At 33.2% G+C, this 17100-nt stretch overlaps 2 protein-coding genes across 2 annotated transcripts in view; both read right to left on the bottom strand.

The window, feature by feature from the left end:
• The window catches only part of LOC128991802 (arrestin homolog), a 413899-nt gene extending 410303 nt beyond the window's left edge, over nucleotides 1-3596 (bottom strand). Inside the window, exon 1 of the mRNA XM_054414992.1 lies at nucleotides 3415-3596. Coding sequence (XP_054270967.1) covers nucleotides 3415-3585 — 171 coding nt within the window. The 5' untranslated portion in view covers nucleotides 3586-3596. The remainder of the gene's footprint in view (nucleotides 1-3414) is intronic.
• Nucleotides 3597-10232: 6636 nt separating this feature from the next.
• On the bottom strand, nucleotides 10233-16243 carry LOC128992626 (carbohydrate sulfotransferase 1-like). Its single transcript, XM_054416295.1, has 7 exons — nucleotides 16198-16243; nucleotides 15547-15667; nucleotides 15100-15257; nucleotides 14091-14326; nucleotides 12464-12662; nucleotides 11662-11841; nucleotides 10233-11034 (listed from the first exon to the last, which is right to left on the bottom strand). Exons 1-7 carry the CDS (start codon nucleotides 16215-16217, stop codon nucleotides 10713-10715), a joined length of 1236 nt encoding a protein of 411 aa, XP_054272270.1. The 5' UTR covers nucleotides 16218-16243; the 3' UTR covers nucleotides 10233-10712.
• Nucleotides 16244-17100: the final 857 nt, after the last annotated feature.

The following is a 17100-nucleotide window of genomic DNA, read 5'->3' as shown; positions in this document are numbered from 1 at the left end:
GATAAACCCAATGATTTTTTAAGAAATGCCTTATGCTTATAGACAACCTAAATTGAAAGTATAGAGGGACAAAAGAACATCATTGTAAGCACTGCTTCCTTTTCTTCATTACTGATCAGCTGATATGTATTGTTTAATTGTTGTATATATGTGCTATTCTTCAAGAATACACCGTTTAGGACCTTGCAAAAACGCAATGTTAGCTTAATTTGAGCTTAATATGTCGTTAAAAAGTGACTTGTAACTATTTGGGGTGCGTTTAATGAAAAACATACTGTAATAGTATAAGCTTTATGCTCTGTGACTGAAAACGTGTGACTCTTTCACCATATTATATATATTTTTTCTTTTCCGAGTTCTTTGGCTCTTTTACTCGACCGATTTTCATGATTGACGTCTCAAATTGAAGGTGCACACACAGATTTCACATCAAGCATCGGCATATATTTATCTACAGTCCCACTCGGCTTATACGTAAACGAAATTTACTCCCTATTTGTTATGGAAGTTATATTTGGTTTTTCTTTTCCGAGTTCATTTGGCTCTTCTACCCCAACCGATTTTCATGATTATGAGGTCTCAAATTGAAGTTATGCACGCACATATTTCACATCAAGCATCGGCATATCTTTATCTACTGTATTACTCGACCAAAAAAAAAAAAAAAAAAAAAAAAAAAAAAAAAAAAAATTATTTTAAAAATTGTTGCTTTAATTTAAAATGTATTTCACCAGTTATAATTACTTTTTTATAATTACTTTCGTACTTCAAAACAAGACTTTTATTTAACTAGATCCTCTCATGTTAACCTTTATTTCACCACCAATCGGTGTTTACTTAGACTTTTCCTCATTGGTTCTTTTAATCCAATCTCAGTGACATTGAAAAAGGACTTTCTTATCTTCCTCAATTAATCTGCGAGTAGCATTCGAACTGAAGTAATTGGAAGTGAACATCGTTCCTTCAACATTGAAATGGTTAACCACATTTTTCTTTTCCAGTAAAGTCGATGTGATATTTTATAGTGATGCATTAAAATTTGAGATTTATTTTCCAAAACATATTTGATAACTCATGGTAGATTGCCTGGTATGTTGGTAAGTTAGGTCAAGATTCAAGACTTAACATCTGACAATACACCGAATAACGACAAGACCTTTGACATTAATCTAAAGTATAATTTTTCTATTAAAATTGGTTGTAAATTTCAGTTGAGTTTAAAGTTTTACTCAGAAAATATTATGTAGAAAACTGTGAGATAAATAACATTTTAATGATTATATTTTCAGTGATTATATTCTTAAATAGAGATACATTTTTGAAATTATGTAAACACGTTTAACCATTTTGTGAACTTTAATTATAGAGGGCTGAAATTAATCTATGGTAAAAGTTATTAAGGAAGCAAATATTTGATAACAGTGATTGAAAGTTATTTTAAAGAGTAATTAACATACTTCTTAACTTAATAAGTTTGTTAATAAGCTTTTGTGAAATTGCATATATCTGATGTCAATGCTTTGGTTTTGGAGGTTAACAGCATGTGTCATTATTACTCAAAACCTCTGTCCGTGCCTGTAGACTTACCACACACGTAATATTTTTACCAAGTCCAATGTGTGGTTTCATTTTAGCAATATAAGTGTTTCAAGGTCCAATGATGATCGTGAAAATGAAAATATGTACCGGTAGACCAAATTGTGTAAGCCTATACATTTTAAAAAAATTGTCCATCAATCGTTTAGCTTGCTAAACAAAAGTGGATACAAGAAAATGTGTACAATATGTGAAAAAACAATACAAGGTTGGTTTGCATCAAGATATATTTGAAATCACTTTGATATACGTTTACACATAGTTGAAACCCATTAATTAACTTGTCACTAAGAGTCAGAAAACATAAAAACAAGATTTGGACTGAATACTTTGGTTTTGAATTTATTATTCTATGTAGTGAAGGGTTTTCTTTATATCTAGTTTTGTCTTCTGAGCTTAATCTTTACTTATTCACTCAGTTTGAAAATGTGTAGTTTGTTGTAAATGCCAACATGTTATTTTTTGTATTGTGACGGTCAGGCAGTTATTAACCATATAGTTTTCGGAATATCATGGATACCAGCCCCAGTTTTGGCTATTGCCGGTAATAATTTGGCAATAGGTCACTGTGGTTTAGGTTTAATGACATTAAGTTTTTTAGAGTGTTGTGAAGTTATAAATGAAGGGCTTACTAATATTTTACTGTTAAAATGTTGTCTTATTGATGTACCTACAAGACATGAAATTTACTTAGTTCCGCATGAGTAACGAATTTCTAACTATGCCTTAACATGTCAATGTAGGTTTGTGCGAGGAAGGTGGTTACGGGCCCAATGAAGTGTGTACAAGGGTTAACCATATTAGTTCAAGTGATCAGCTCTGCTACCCTTCAAAGGCCCAGATCCCTCCAACAGTTAATCTCGATTTGTTGATGTTACATGGACAAAATATTGTTAGAAGCATGATTAAATTAGGATAGGTTTTTGTCTTGCAGACTATTAAAAGAGTTGGTAAACGTTTTAACAACAGAGCTTGTTTATGACAAAAGTAAACATAATCAACTCACACTTGTACATATTGAACAACGCACTCACTTTACATATTTAAAAACTCAGTTTTTGAGTTCTCATGTCATGAGAGTGTGCATCTGACGTATGTTTTAGTTCCTTAAGCTCATAAATTAAAATGAACAAAGTGTTTGTATATGTTTACTATTTATTTAACCCCTGACGCAATGCAAAAGAAGACTTTTCGTGTTAAGTGTAACAACATATAGTGTACCACTACGCACCTGAAGATGGAGTTATCTCCGAAACGTCCATAGCTACACCAAAACCAAGCCCCTGAACCCGTAACCACCGTATAGCCCCTGGTTGCGTAGACGGTAAGATCAAAATATATTAGAATAACGTTTATAAAGATACCACTCAATATTAAAAATTAATTAGATACAGACACAACTGGCATATTTTAGTCCATAACTGCATCAAGGATAAGGGTAATAATGGAGTGATGCCTTGTGTAGCTCTGTACTGAGGCCAGGGCTGTCATAATACGAGAAATATTCAGTATGTATTGTGATTAAAGTTTGAACGTCTATATTGTATTATGAAAGTGGTAAATTTTAAATGGAAATTACTGGCAGTAGATTAATCTAGCTAACACTATACAATTTTACACACTTTATTAGGCTAAATTAGTAAATTAAATTACATTTATATCTTTTATTATTTACTATATAATCAAAATACTGGTGTTTTATTCATCTAAAAAATGTTTACTAAATTATCTTTATCAACTTATATTAATTAATTCTACAGAAATTCAACCTAATTAAATTAACAGTTGTTTCAAAGTATAAATAACCTAGAATCTTACCTTAGTATCAGGAGTTCGAATAAACATCAACAGACAATTAACTTCTTCAAAAACTAATGATTCCCTACAGCGCTTAAAAATAAACAATAAAACACTTCTCCTTGAATTTAGAACTTCCTTAAATCTATAAACGTTAGACAAAGAAAGAAAACACTTTACCATCAAGAACATTTCCTACCACAACAGAGACTAGACACCGACTGTCATCTTACACTCAACATGTTACGCTTGGGGGATACAACACAACATAGAATCTGACACCTTGCATATTTAAACACTTCCACATTTCTAAGCTACTCCGTAAATTCAACTATTTTATAGTGCTTGATTCAACAATTATATTTTAGCCTACGATGAAGAGACTTATTTTGTTTTAATGGTTTTAGCCAATTCCCCCTTTATAGAAAAGGCGTTTGCCATGTGGTGTGGTAAGATCTAGACCTGGGACCTATTTACTTTTGGTGTCTCCAGATGCCAAAAACAGTATTCATCAAAATGTTATACAGGGTGTTTGGTAGTCAGTTTCAAATATTTTTTTATTTATACCTAACTTTCATTACTAACACTGTATTGAGATTAAAACAATATCTAAGCGTTCTTGTGCAGTTACAAGTTTTAGGAAAATGTTGGGTACTCATTAAAATTAATGTTTTTTAAATATTAAATTAATGTTGTAGCACTTTTAAGGCAATATTTTATGGCAATAATAAATGTAGGTTTGCTGCGGAGGTGGTATTATTTTCCCAAGAGCTGTAAATAATGTTCAGTTGAATTTTTTGTAATAGGCTTTGTTCTTTTATGGTTTTTCTTTGTTTTTGCATAAGATATCTGATTATCTTCTGTGATATTTTTTGCCAGGTGTGAGACATTTTCAGGAAATATGGCACGTTCTTTTAATTACAGTAAATATAGTCAAACAACATGCCAAAATATGTGGCTAAATATGGATACTATACTGGGTATATGGATAATATACTATGGAGGATAGAATAAGATGTTCGACAAGAACAAATACTGCTATGTAGAAAGTAAAAGTTTTATTTACCAACAATATTTCCTACTTTTACATTGTGTTTCCTTGTGAAAATAAATGGAAAGTGTTTTAATCTACAGGGTGTCAAAGAATTCAGAAATAGGTTTAAAATAAAACAAAGATCACGAATAACTTTTTTTTTCAAAAATGCCTTGTTTGCAAGTTATCTGCGGTTTTTTTATGTTTTAAATGTATTTCTAAAAACTGTTTATGATATCTTTATGAAACTGAGTAATTAATTTTTTAAGACGTTTCTTTTACTTACTTTCCGTTCCGTATTACATTGTATCAAGTCATAGTGTATTTACGACAAAATTATCGTTAAAAATTATTGGTTTCAAAATTGCAGACATTTTAAATTGTGTAACTTAAATAAAAACAGCCGTTTTTTTTTTTTAATTCACGTACACTTTTATTTTGCTTTCAAAATTGCCTATCAAACGACACCAAGAAACTTTTTCCATCCACTTTCTCACACATGCATATATAAAACATGTTATTTTGGCATAGATAGATATTATATCAGTATACTAGTTTTATAACTAATTCACAACATATCAAAAATATCAACAACATTTTCATTTTCAAATCCGACTTCAACCCAAAAGTCACTCTTGTTTATATATTCATCTGTTCAACAAACAAACAAGTGACCTAACACACTCAGAGTTAGCGAGGAAAGGTCAGTGCAGCATTTACAGTACAAGTGTGAGTGTTGAGTTATGTCTCTGATACAAGACTTTCCTCTCACCACACGCTGTGGCTACATGACCCTAAACTGAGCCACAGTTCTGCTTAATGGGTACACAAGGTCTGCTTACATACAGGACTAAACACTTGTGTGCTAATGTACTGTAATCTCTCAACAACCAAAATCAGTAAAAATCTACCCTCCCTTGGTAGAAAAGTTATTTTATATAAACCACAACTCTAAAAACAATCATGGTAGCATACTTGGGAATAACGAATAGAAATTCTATCGAATAGCACTATTCATTAGTTTTTTGGCTAACTTCTATTTTATTCGTTTGTTTTTAAATTAACTAACTAATAACTTCTATCGGTTACTTTTTACGGGACTAACTAATAACTTCTAACTAGTTAGAATTTTCAACTAACTTTCCCAATTATGCGGAAGCATCTCAAATACTGGTTATTTATTTCACGTGATCAGTGAGGGTTGCGTGCAGCCGTGAGAGGTTAGTGCCCTTGTAGACAAACAACGCGGGGGGTGGGGAAAGAGAAAGTCAAAGTCCAGTTGCTTTGGAATGCAGTGGGCCTGTAAAAGGGTAGTGACGGCCATTATCAACACCCCAAGCACTTATGGGTGGGAAGGGGAAATGTTTGTTTGGTGATTGATACATCATCTCAAGTGTCAAAACATTGTCTTTAGTTGATGTTCATTATCTGACAAGTTTTATGTCATTTGTTTATGTTGTAGTAATGTCAAATGTGACAATGTTTGATTTAAACACAAGTACCAGGGGACCGATCTTGCTCGAGGTGTTTGATTTGTTCACGAGGTAAAAAATAGAGCTTATAAGCCTACAAATATTAATACAAATATTAAGTCTTACTACGATTAATTAAGTAGTAAAGTCAATTCGTTTTTGTTAGACATCCACTTATCCTCAATTTAGTCTACAAAACTTTTTAATTTGGACGATCAATCTATAAAATGTCCAAAATAAGCTTCAATCAATATAAAACTCATGATACATAGCATCTGTTATCTGACGACCGTTATTGCATTAAGTCACTGGGATCGTGGAAGTTGCAACTATAATTACGGGATGGTGTAATAACGCATCAATTCGTGCGGTGCATTGTCGAAAAATACAAATCTCCTTGGCCTTTCCTTTAGATTTTTAGTTCAATGTCAGTGTATATTGTTTTGCAGTAAAACACTTAATGTTTTTGAACAGTCGTAATTATCCCTTTGGTTAGTAAGAGATCATACAATGCAAATGTATTATACAAGCAATTTTCAATAGCATTAAAATTGGAGGAAATCGTGGGAGCCATTTTTTAAATCATATCTTGCGCAATCTTTACTCATATTATAGTATATATTAGTAACCAAGATGTGACATTAAGAAATACTTTAAAACAACTGCCCAACGAACAACTAATTTCTACTAAAACTAACTTTATTTTCTATCAGTTAGTTTTTCAACTAACTAATAACTTCTATCAGTTACTTTTTAAACTAACTAACTTATAACTTCTATCAGTTACTTTTTACCGGACTAACTTATAACTTCTAACTAGTTAGAATTTTTGACTAACTTTCCCAACTATGCATGGTAGGCCTATACATTTTCTTGAATACAATACACAATGGTGATAGTAAAATGGTTTTTTGTCAATATATAAAATTGAAAAAGATTTTGTATGATTTAACATAATTATATACATTGACTAAACTGTTTCAATCATTTAGTGGATTTACCGTACAGGGAATGAGCTATTACTGTAGGTCTCAAGGTAAGACTTTCGTTTTAATATCCCCCAGAGGCCAAACAAGGAGTGGTGGAATTTTACCCCTATAGCAAAATGGATGTCACAGCCAAAGGGGTTAAAATTCCGCCTGCAAACTTTTAAGTTGCATAACATGAGTTGAATAAATGAACGGTAAAATCAAAACATATCTTTTCACAGTTTGTTAATTTAATCACAACAAACCAAACTAAAAACAAAAACCAAGAGAGTACGGATCATAATTTCTCCCACCCCCTTCCTCTTTCATGAGTTCAGTTCCATTTCACTAAGATGTACAACTAGGGATTTGAATTTGATGCCAGAATTCGGACGTTCCCTCACAAAAAGGTAAAATATGCCACATGCATTGAAAATTTAAATACAAAAAAATCAATGTTGTTGAAATGTTAACAATATTATCAAAGGCTACCCACTTTAATAAACTAAAAAAAAACCTTTAGTCAAGAGCAGTACAAAAATATCTACAAAAGTGCAAAACGAACCCAACAGCTAAAAACATTCTTAATAAACCTAAAGCGTGTTTTAACTCTTCATACTAGGTTGCTGAATTTACATACTAGCTTTTGGCCATTCCAAATAATCTAGGATTGTATATTCCAAGATACTGAAAAGTTACAAATGTTTTACTGTATCTCAAACAAGTTATTGCAACTCTCCAGATTTCCAAGGTACAGGGAGGGATTCATCTATACCCCATTGAAGGTGTGGCCGGTTGTGCGGACGACTGGAGCACAAACATAATCGGTCAAAGGGTGAACAGCCCTTTGGATAGAATGGCAAACAGTACAGGGAGTGAGGGAGGTATACTAGGACAATAGGAATTATTGGACACATTTCAGGACCATACAAATTACAAAATAACAGAGTATATTTCAATGCAAAAGAAACAGTTTATTCATTACAATTTTGATCAAAATGCTATTTACAACTACACTTCTTTACGGTACAAAATCACTTTCACATTTACGAAGTGTTAAATCTTCAAAGCGAGTAAGTTTTTAAAGCGAGTGTGTATGCAAAGCGAGTAAGTCTATATTTAAACTTACAATTAGTGTTTCTGAGTACAGGAGTATTAATATATTTGGTATGTTTTGTCATCTTGCTTGAGCAGTTCCTTTTGTTTTCGATATTGACTTAGCTTTAACATATGTAACAATGGAACATAAAGTGATAAAGTGACATGATTTATTTTCTTCCAGTGAGGAAAACTGGTTTAAATTTTCTGATTGATAGGTCCATCTTCAACCTGTTACCTTACTCAGTTACTTGTTTCATTTACATTTACACATGTCTAGGACCTTTATGACTGCCCTTTATGTAAACTATTATTAAAGTAAGACTTCCCATCACAAAAAGACTACTTGATCAAATAATATTAAATTTCTTACAAACAGATCTACCATATAGAGGAGTAGGGTATAAGCATGATGAAGTTTTTTATAATTCTTACTTAGAGCATTGCCTCAGGTAATGATAAAACTGTCCACAATGTTTTGATTTTAACCCTTCCCAGACGGCCTACCCCAAAGCATATTTACAGACTGCAAAATTATTGTATTTAAATTGAAACTTAAAAATATCTTTTTTACATCTATAATTTATAGAAGTTGAGGTATGCAGCACTTTTGCCCAAAGTATTTTTTTAATTTTTTTTTATTATTTGTTATTAGGTACTTTTATTGTTTTTATTTATTTTTATAAAATTTTTAATTCTTCTAGAAAAACATTCCTAGTACATTGGTTAAAGATATAATTGAATAAAGGACATTTTTATGAAGATTAATGATTACAGACAAGCAACTATAACAATTATTGTCGTAATAATCTGTGGATTTATCCACCTACCATCCGCGGAGCCCAAAAAGGTAGGCAGATATATCCGCCTACCATCCGCTATACACAAAATGCTAGCGGATATATCAGCCTATGGTCCGAGAAGGGTTAATTATTTTCTTAAATACTAGTTAATTTTAGCAGTCTACCAATTATGCCTGATATAACCATGTAAAATAATAAATTGAAATTGCTTGGAATAACTAAAAATGCATTAAAATGGTTTAATTCCTATCTGAGTAATAGAACACAATATGTTGAAATTACTCAATTAAAAAATAATAAAATTATTCAAACTGCCTCAGAAATTAAAACAATAAAATATGGAGTGCCTCAAGGGTCTATTCTAGGACCATTGCTATTTTTGTGCTATTTAAAGGACATAAGCAGTGTCCTAGTATGTAGACCTAGAAGTGAATTGTGCTTGTATGCTGACGATGCTAATTTAATTATTTCCTCTCCTACACTGGAACAAACGGAAATTTCAGCTTTTCTAGAACTTAGAAATTTGGGCAGTTATCAGGTGTGCCAAAACCTAAAATTAAATAACAAAAAACTAATTTTATCACATTTAAAACACCACAAAATAAAAATTCCAATCACCCAATAATAATGTATGACTCGCAACTTATTGAGCAAAAGACCAGCACAAACTTTTTGGGTCTAACAATAGATCAAAATTTGAATTGGAATGATCATACAAAAAAAATAGTTTCAAAAATCAACTCTGGAATTTTTGCCCTTTCAAAAATGTCTGTGTACTGTGATGTCAAAACTTTGAAAAACATTTACTTTGCATATATCCATTCACATAATTTCCTTTGGTATCTGTCTATATGGAGCAACAACTCAAATCAATCTAGATAAAATATTAAAACATCAAAAAAGAGCAGTGAGAGTAATGCTCAGACTTAATTCTGATGTCTCGGCAAAAGAGCTCTTTAAACAGCTAAACATACTAACTGTTTATGGGCAATATATTTATGATTCAATTTTAATTTTTTTAAACATAATCTCATCCGATGTATCCAATCTACCGGTTCGCCAATATGAAACGAGAAAAAAAAAATCAGATTTTGCAAAATAGGCACAGATTAAAGTTTTATGAAAAAAAGCCATCATTTGCTGGTAAAAATTTTTTTAAACATATCCCCGGAGGAATTAGAAATGAAAAAGATCCAAAAAAGTTTAAAACAAAACTAAAAAATTTCTTAATAAACATGGCAATTTATTCTCAAGAAGAATTTTTCCACCTCCCTCAAGAATACTAGATATTAAGAAGGCATCTGTATGGGGAGATGTATTTTTTAATTTAAGATTTATTTTTAATCTGTATTTTATATTTTAATAATTGTAATCTTTGACACTATTCAAATGCTGTATTATGTATACTTCTCAATGAATAAAGAAATTGAAAATTGAAATAGAAAAAATTGAAAAATTGATGTTTTGTGAAATTAATGGTACCGTTATCTTTTGATCCCATTCAACGGGACCAGTTTTTAATTCAAATAGAACCATAGAACATAGTTGAATGAAGGAGTGAGCCATTCACATTGTATTTTACTGAAATAATTTAATGGTGGGCCAAGTCCCGATTTTTCCCTAACCAAAGGTGGCAACCCTGGCTGTCCCCTCTAACCGAAACAGCTGCTGCACTTTATAGTGGACAGTATAGGAAATGTTTAGTTTTCACTTTTTTTTATTTACATGGCAATAGGCGTGATGTTGCGACGTTTCCCCACACCAACGCCACGGCATTGTTTTAGAGGAGCCTATGGTGTATCTAAAATATTCTAAGGCAATGCCATTATTATAGAAATAGAGTATAAAAATCAGTGGTTGTTCATGGTAGTTTTAGGGGATTTTCAGCTCCAGTAAAGCTACTAATATCCAATAAATACGGAAGGATCAACTAACTTGAGATGATTCACGTAAGACTAAATGGTTGTACCAGTGGGTTGAAGACAGCCTGGTGAGAGGCGTTGTGAGCCGGTAGATAACCCCAAGCAGCCATCGCTAATCTACACGTCGTCTGCAATTGTCTGACCTTCCTGTAGTCAAGCTTGGTCCTCCACAGCAGAGCCTGGGCTGAGGAGTTGCGGAACGTGCTGTATTTATTCTTGTTGTTTTGCGTCGTGTGAACTTTGACAAAGTCCTGCACATCCCTATGATACTGAAGACCGAAGAAGCTGAAGATTTCGGGCATAACCTCATGGGGTCTTAGTGACATGTCTTCATACCGGACCACTCTAGAACATTCCAAGTAGATAAGAGAGAAAAATAGGTGTATCCAGTGATATGATTGATGGTCATTTGAATAAATAATTACTAAACTTTGTTGGCCTTTACTCCTATTAAATATGCCCAGACATGTATAAATTACTAATATACACAATGTTAAGATATAAGCATCAATGATTAAAACAAAATACCAATGTCAAGATATGTCTAACATGTGAAAAGAACCAAGAAATATGGGTGATATTAGGCAAATAAAGGACCCTGTGTTCATACAATTCTCACCTATGGGTGCGTAAGGCTAAGATGAGTGAAGGATGAGTGCTGAGAGAATAATTTGATATAGCTTTTGTTACTGATTAAGATCAGCTGTTTCTTCAGTCAGGACCGCTTACTAAAAGTCTGATGTCAAGAGTAGTTGGGTCCAGTTTTGAGCCATCTTAAAAATATGATTTTTCTCAGGATTGAATGGTTCTTAAGTAATAAACAAGTGATTGCATATTTTTTAATATTTATACTTATTTCTTTAAAAAATTATTATTTAGGATGTTAGAAATGTTTATTGAAAGGATAGTACTTTCATAAATACTTACTTTAAAAATAGTGTAAACAACAATTTATCATTATATAATACTCACTTGAATTTGCCAGGGAAGAGCTTGTCAAACCTCAGAGCAGCAGCGTAGTCATCTACCAAGTCTGCACAGACATGAGTGGGACTGCCACAGTCCGGAGACTTGCGACACCAGCCTAGAGATGCTCTGGAGCTCATCACACCTCGTGGGTCTCTCATCAGGTACAAGACTCTCACATTCAGACTGTGAAACAATATATCTAATCAGTTTAGCCAATATCTTACACAAAGTACGGTAATACTATTCTCATTACTAATGATAGAACTAGTTTGGCTCGAAGCCTTTAAATCAAGGTACAACAAGGGACATTATTTAGTAAATGGTGTTATTTCCATTCAACACAAAGTATCCTGGTTTCTAAGTGTTGAAGGTTTAGTTGTTGCACTTGATACCTTGGACTATGAATAGGAGATTTTTCTTCAGCTGAAACGATGTATAAAAGTTAATGTCATCTTAGACAATAGTATGCCAATATCTCTCACAATCATGGCAGGAGCACAATTAATTTTCACTAGTTCTTGGGATTATCCAGTCAGACTTTTTTTCATTGTATAGGGAATGCATTATCGGCAAGCAGTTGACGACATTACTGAGTTCAACAGGAATTGCAAACCACATCTATTTTACTTTTTTTTACATTAGTATAGAGGAGGAGGATTCCAATTTTGTGTGTGTTTATTTTGGCTAAATATGGATATATTATGTTGAAATAAGCAATTATGGTATTAAAGATATAAACAAAATAACCAAAACAAATTACATACAAAATGTTCCTGCTTCAAGAGTTAACAACTGGTAAGCTTACTTGGGGTCAGCTAACAACTCCTCCACCAGTCTTAGCCGGATGTGCACCACCTTCATAGACTGGAAAGGAAAGAGTCTACACACAGGAGTGAGGAATTCAGGTTCGTAGCAAATGTCCTTATGATTCTCACAATGAGCCCATAGTCTGGTGTTGTGAGTGGATAACCAGGTGTACTCCTTACTGCGCTCTAGGTAGCGACCTACAACAATGTACATTCACAGCTGGTAATACTTTTATTAACTGAAATACTTCACACAGTAAAGACTACGGTATTGTCTCACATAATCCGGATGCGGCGAAATAGGATAAGTGGAAAGTTTGGGTAGCCCCATAAGAAATAAAATAAAACCCATAAAAAAATAACAAAGATTCTCTGTTCTCAAACCTATTCAAAGGTTTTTATGTCTGTTTGTCATCAAAACCACTAAGCTTACCTTTTCCTGATACTAAAACATGAAGTCCAACAGTGAAGGTTTTCAAGGTCATAAAGCAATCAGAATGTACAGTCATGTGCAAGTGCCTTAAGCCTCGTCCACACATGGCGATTTGTCTGCGGAAACATTGTCTGCCGACTGTCTCCAGAATGTTGCAATTTTTTCTCCAGTATGTCGGCCGACTGTCGGCAAATTTTGGTGTTTCTGGAGACAAAATACAGTGTTTTCTGTTTCCCGTTCAAATGGGAAACACGGAGACAAGAGACAAAACTTTTGTCTCAAGTCTGCATGTGTGGGCGTGTCTGGAGACAGGAGACTGGATACCAGCCGAAGGTGTTCAACATTCAGCCCATTTAGTTAGACCGCAAAGCGGTAATATTAAGATTTTTGGGCGGTAATAAAAGAGCTGGATTGAGTTTCTTGAAAGTTTTGGAGTTAGTTTTCAATGATTTATATATCATTATATGACATTTTATTGAATTGTTTATCTCTTCAAGTTTAAAATCTTAAGACCAACAAAGCCCAGCAAAATTTCTAAATCTTTAGAAGTCAACCTCATGAAGTTCCTAAATCCTCCGCCTAATCTGAAGGTTTGATAGAAGATTTTTGCTACCATCGTACGAACCTTGCTCGAGAAAATGTTGAGTCCATCATAGTCTCTTCCTAGATTCAATAGGCCCATGGCTCAGAAAAAAGAAGGCCGCACAGGATATAATTACGTCCTCTTCGGTCACCATACCAACAAACATGGAAACACTGGCTGGCTAGTGTGGACGCAAAACACATCGGAAACTTGTATCTGAAACTCTGTTGACAGACTGTCTGCCGACTGTCCGCGCACAGTCTGCAGATAGTTGGCCGACTCGGTCTCCATGTGTGGACTAGGCTTTATGTTTCAACACTAATGATCTCCTATGTGACAGGTTCATCAAATTGGTGTTACGGTGTGCAGTCATACCCATACGAAATATTACATGTTTTGCTAATAATCGATCATCGGAAATCATCGAAATCGGATAACACGGTAGTGGGATGAACAAATATAGGATGATCGAGATTACTCTGCTTTGAACATTTGAGGTTATGATTATCCTAAAAACATGAATGTTATAAATTTCATAAAATTTTTCTATACGTCTTTTACTCTTTTGCAGCTTAGTAATCTAAAAACGTGATTTCCAAGTAAGACTCACCTAACACTCTGTAGTTACAAGTCAGCAGACTCCGCAGTGCTCTGACTGCCAGAGTGCCAAGAGGCTCTCCCCTCACCTGCACCGTGCGGAAGTCTGTGAGAGGCTCGGAGAAGTGGAAGGTGGCAGGGTGACTGTCCAACACTCCTCCGATGAATGTAGACCCCGAGCGCCAGGTCGTGATAACTACACTCCTCATAGGGGTGCCCCCTCGTTCTGGAATCAGGGATTCCACCTCTCTATCAACAAATCAACAATGGAGAATCAGGAATTCCAAGTATATTTCAACAAAATTTACAAGGTGAATCAGAGATTACACCTTTCTATTGACAGGTTTGTGAATAAAGAGGCTTCATTTTGATATCAACAGATCAGTGTTGAAGAATCAGGTAACTTTTTTGTTGAAAATAAGGAAATTTACCTCTCCTTCAACAAATTGACATTGAAGAATCAAGGATTTAGCCTCTCCTTGAACCGATGAACAATGGAAAATCAGGTATTCCACCTTTATATCAAATCATCTATAAGGAGAATCAAGGAACATACTCCTCTATCAGAACAGTTCATTTCATTAATCAATAAAGATTAAATAGTAGGGGATTCCATCTCCATTATTTGCATTAAAAAGATAAGGGAGTTTAACCTCTGTTTTGATAGAATAATGTGAAAAAATTTAATCATTCTGTCTTCACAGCATTTTATAACATCAGAGAGTCAAACTAAATTGAGACACCTCAAGGATTAAAATCAGCAAATATACCTCTATATCCACACTTCAAGTAGAATAATCAGAAATTCAAACTCACTATGAGCAGATGGATGTGGTGAGTAATACATTTGATTTCACCTAGTTTTCAGATCATGAAAGATTGAAGATTATATTCACCGACATAAAGGAATTATAAACAATTTATTAAATGTCATAAACGGGGTCTAATAAGTAGTCAAAATAGTCTCAATTGTTTAAAAAAGGCATTGAAACAATGAATAAAGCATGAACAAAAATGTGTACCTGTTTGAAGGTAACTTATATCCTTTAGTTTCTTGTCTAATCTGATCTCTTAGTCTATCTATGATAATTTTCATTTCTTCAGTGACTTTTTTGTTGACTTCAGCATTTTCATCAATATCAAAGTTTTGCGATGAGTCAAACCCCATATCAAGGAACTCCTGAAAAAATTTGTTGAAATTAGTTCAATATTTTCAAGTAACAGACATACTTGACTATTTCACCATAGTACAGCTAGTGTTTGGCTGTAGTTCCAGGTGGTTGTTTGGTAACTTCTTCATTTACAAAGCTACACAGATCATCACACACCATTCTACACTCATCCTTCACTCATATTTGGGTTAAAGTACGCACCTAGGTGGCGGCCCCATCTCAACGATTGATAAAAAATAATAAATTTGTTTTGGGGATCAACAAAAAATACAGCTTGTAAATAATTATAAGTGTTACCTTTTCTGTAAGATTTCTAACTGTATGAGATCCACTGATGAGATTTGCAGGTTTATTGAGCATTGCGGCGAGCTTCAACACAATTATCACAAAAACCAAGAAGATCAGCTTGTGGGTGTTGCTGAAACATTAATAAGAAATAAAACTGTGTTCAACGTACACAACTAGAAGCATCAGCAGTAAAATGAAATAAATCTTATAACTAAAAACGCTGATTATATATTTTTCTTTTTTTTTAAATGTTAGACTTTTTCTGTTTATATTTTAAATGATAAAAAGAATTTGTCTGTCTACTAAAAACCACTTTTTGGTTTTTTTAATATCAATCCTTATTTTGTTGGAAAAAAGCACTGGTACTAGTAGTTTTATAAGAAATCTTTTTACCTTTTCATTTCCCAAAACAGTATGCTTCTTTAGCTCATCATCTACCTTACCTTATATATTTTTTCAGGTAAACATTCATACATTTCCATAATTTAACAATGGTCATTTACCAATGATGCAATAGGCCTAGTTGTTTCAATTATTCTATTATGTTAATTATTATGATAACATTAAGAATTATTTGCTCTTGAAATCATAATACATAAAAACTTCAATCTTTTAACAAATTTAAAAAACAACAAACAAATATATATATTTCCTTATTACCTGATCCGAAAAGATGCCATACTTTCACCCCGAGCACCTGACCTAGTCTGGTTTAACTAACACTTCAAGTGTGAAAACTCTAAATCAGTAGGCACTTAAGATAAACAATTATCACTAAACATGGGTATTTACAAACCCATAATCCACACAATTGAAATTTCTCCCACGACACTAATCAATCTTATTGCGATTAGTACTCTTGCAATAATTGCTATAATAAAATACCATGCCGCAGCAAACCTGCAGACTAAGCGAATTTCCATTTGCCTGATTTGATTTTCAATTAAATTTATTCAAAAAATAACATTAGGTTTAATGAGTACCTAGGTTTGCTGCCTACATGGAGGGTAATAAAGTGGGTTTTTTAGTAAAATATTAAGAGCTTAGTACAAAATAAACAGATTTGCCATGTTTGATCCAAATATATCCATAAACAAGCAAACTACAACAGTTTACTTATTCTCCATAAGAATGACATGGGAATTTTTAATTTACAATTTTCTCCGTAGCCAATAACTGTACAAAAACACTTTAATATACTAAATTATTTGTTTTTTTAGCTCTTTAAAATGTTCTAGAGAAAATTTGGGAAATTTTATGTTTTGAGGGTCAAAAACGATAAAAACCAATTTTTACCCCATAAATCCCCCCAAAAAACCTTGTTCCCATGGTCTGAGCATGCTGGTTCCCAAACTCGTTTGAATAAACACGTTTGTACCAAATTTCATCAAAATCGGATCATTTTTGCTCGAGTTATCGTGCTAACGGACACATATATATATATATATATGAATTTGAACGGATGGTGTTTTTGGCTTCTAGGGACATCAAAATGAAAAGTAAATTGGTCCCGGGTCCAAGTCTTACCATGAGACCTACGGTGATAGCTTATTTCTTATATGG

The sequence above is a fragment of the Macrosteles quadrilineatus genome, unplaced genomic scaffold, assembly GCF_028750875.1.
Source record: "Macrosteles quadrilineatus isolate MER2022 unplaced genomic scaffold, UCM_ALF_1.0 Scaffold_4__1_contigs__length_99947679, whole genome shotgun sequence".
Classification (NCBI taxonomy): domain Eukaryota; kingdom Metazoa; phylum Arthropoda; class Insecta; order Hemiptera; family Cicadellidae; genus Macrosteles; species Macrosteles quadrilineatus.
This window is presented reverse-complemented; position numbering and strand designations above follow the sequence as displayed.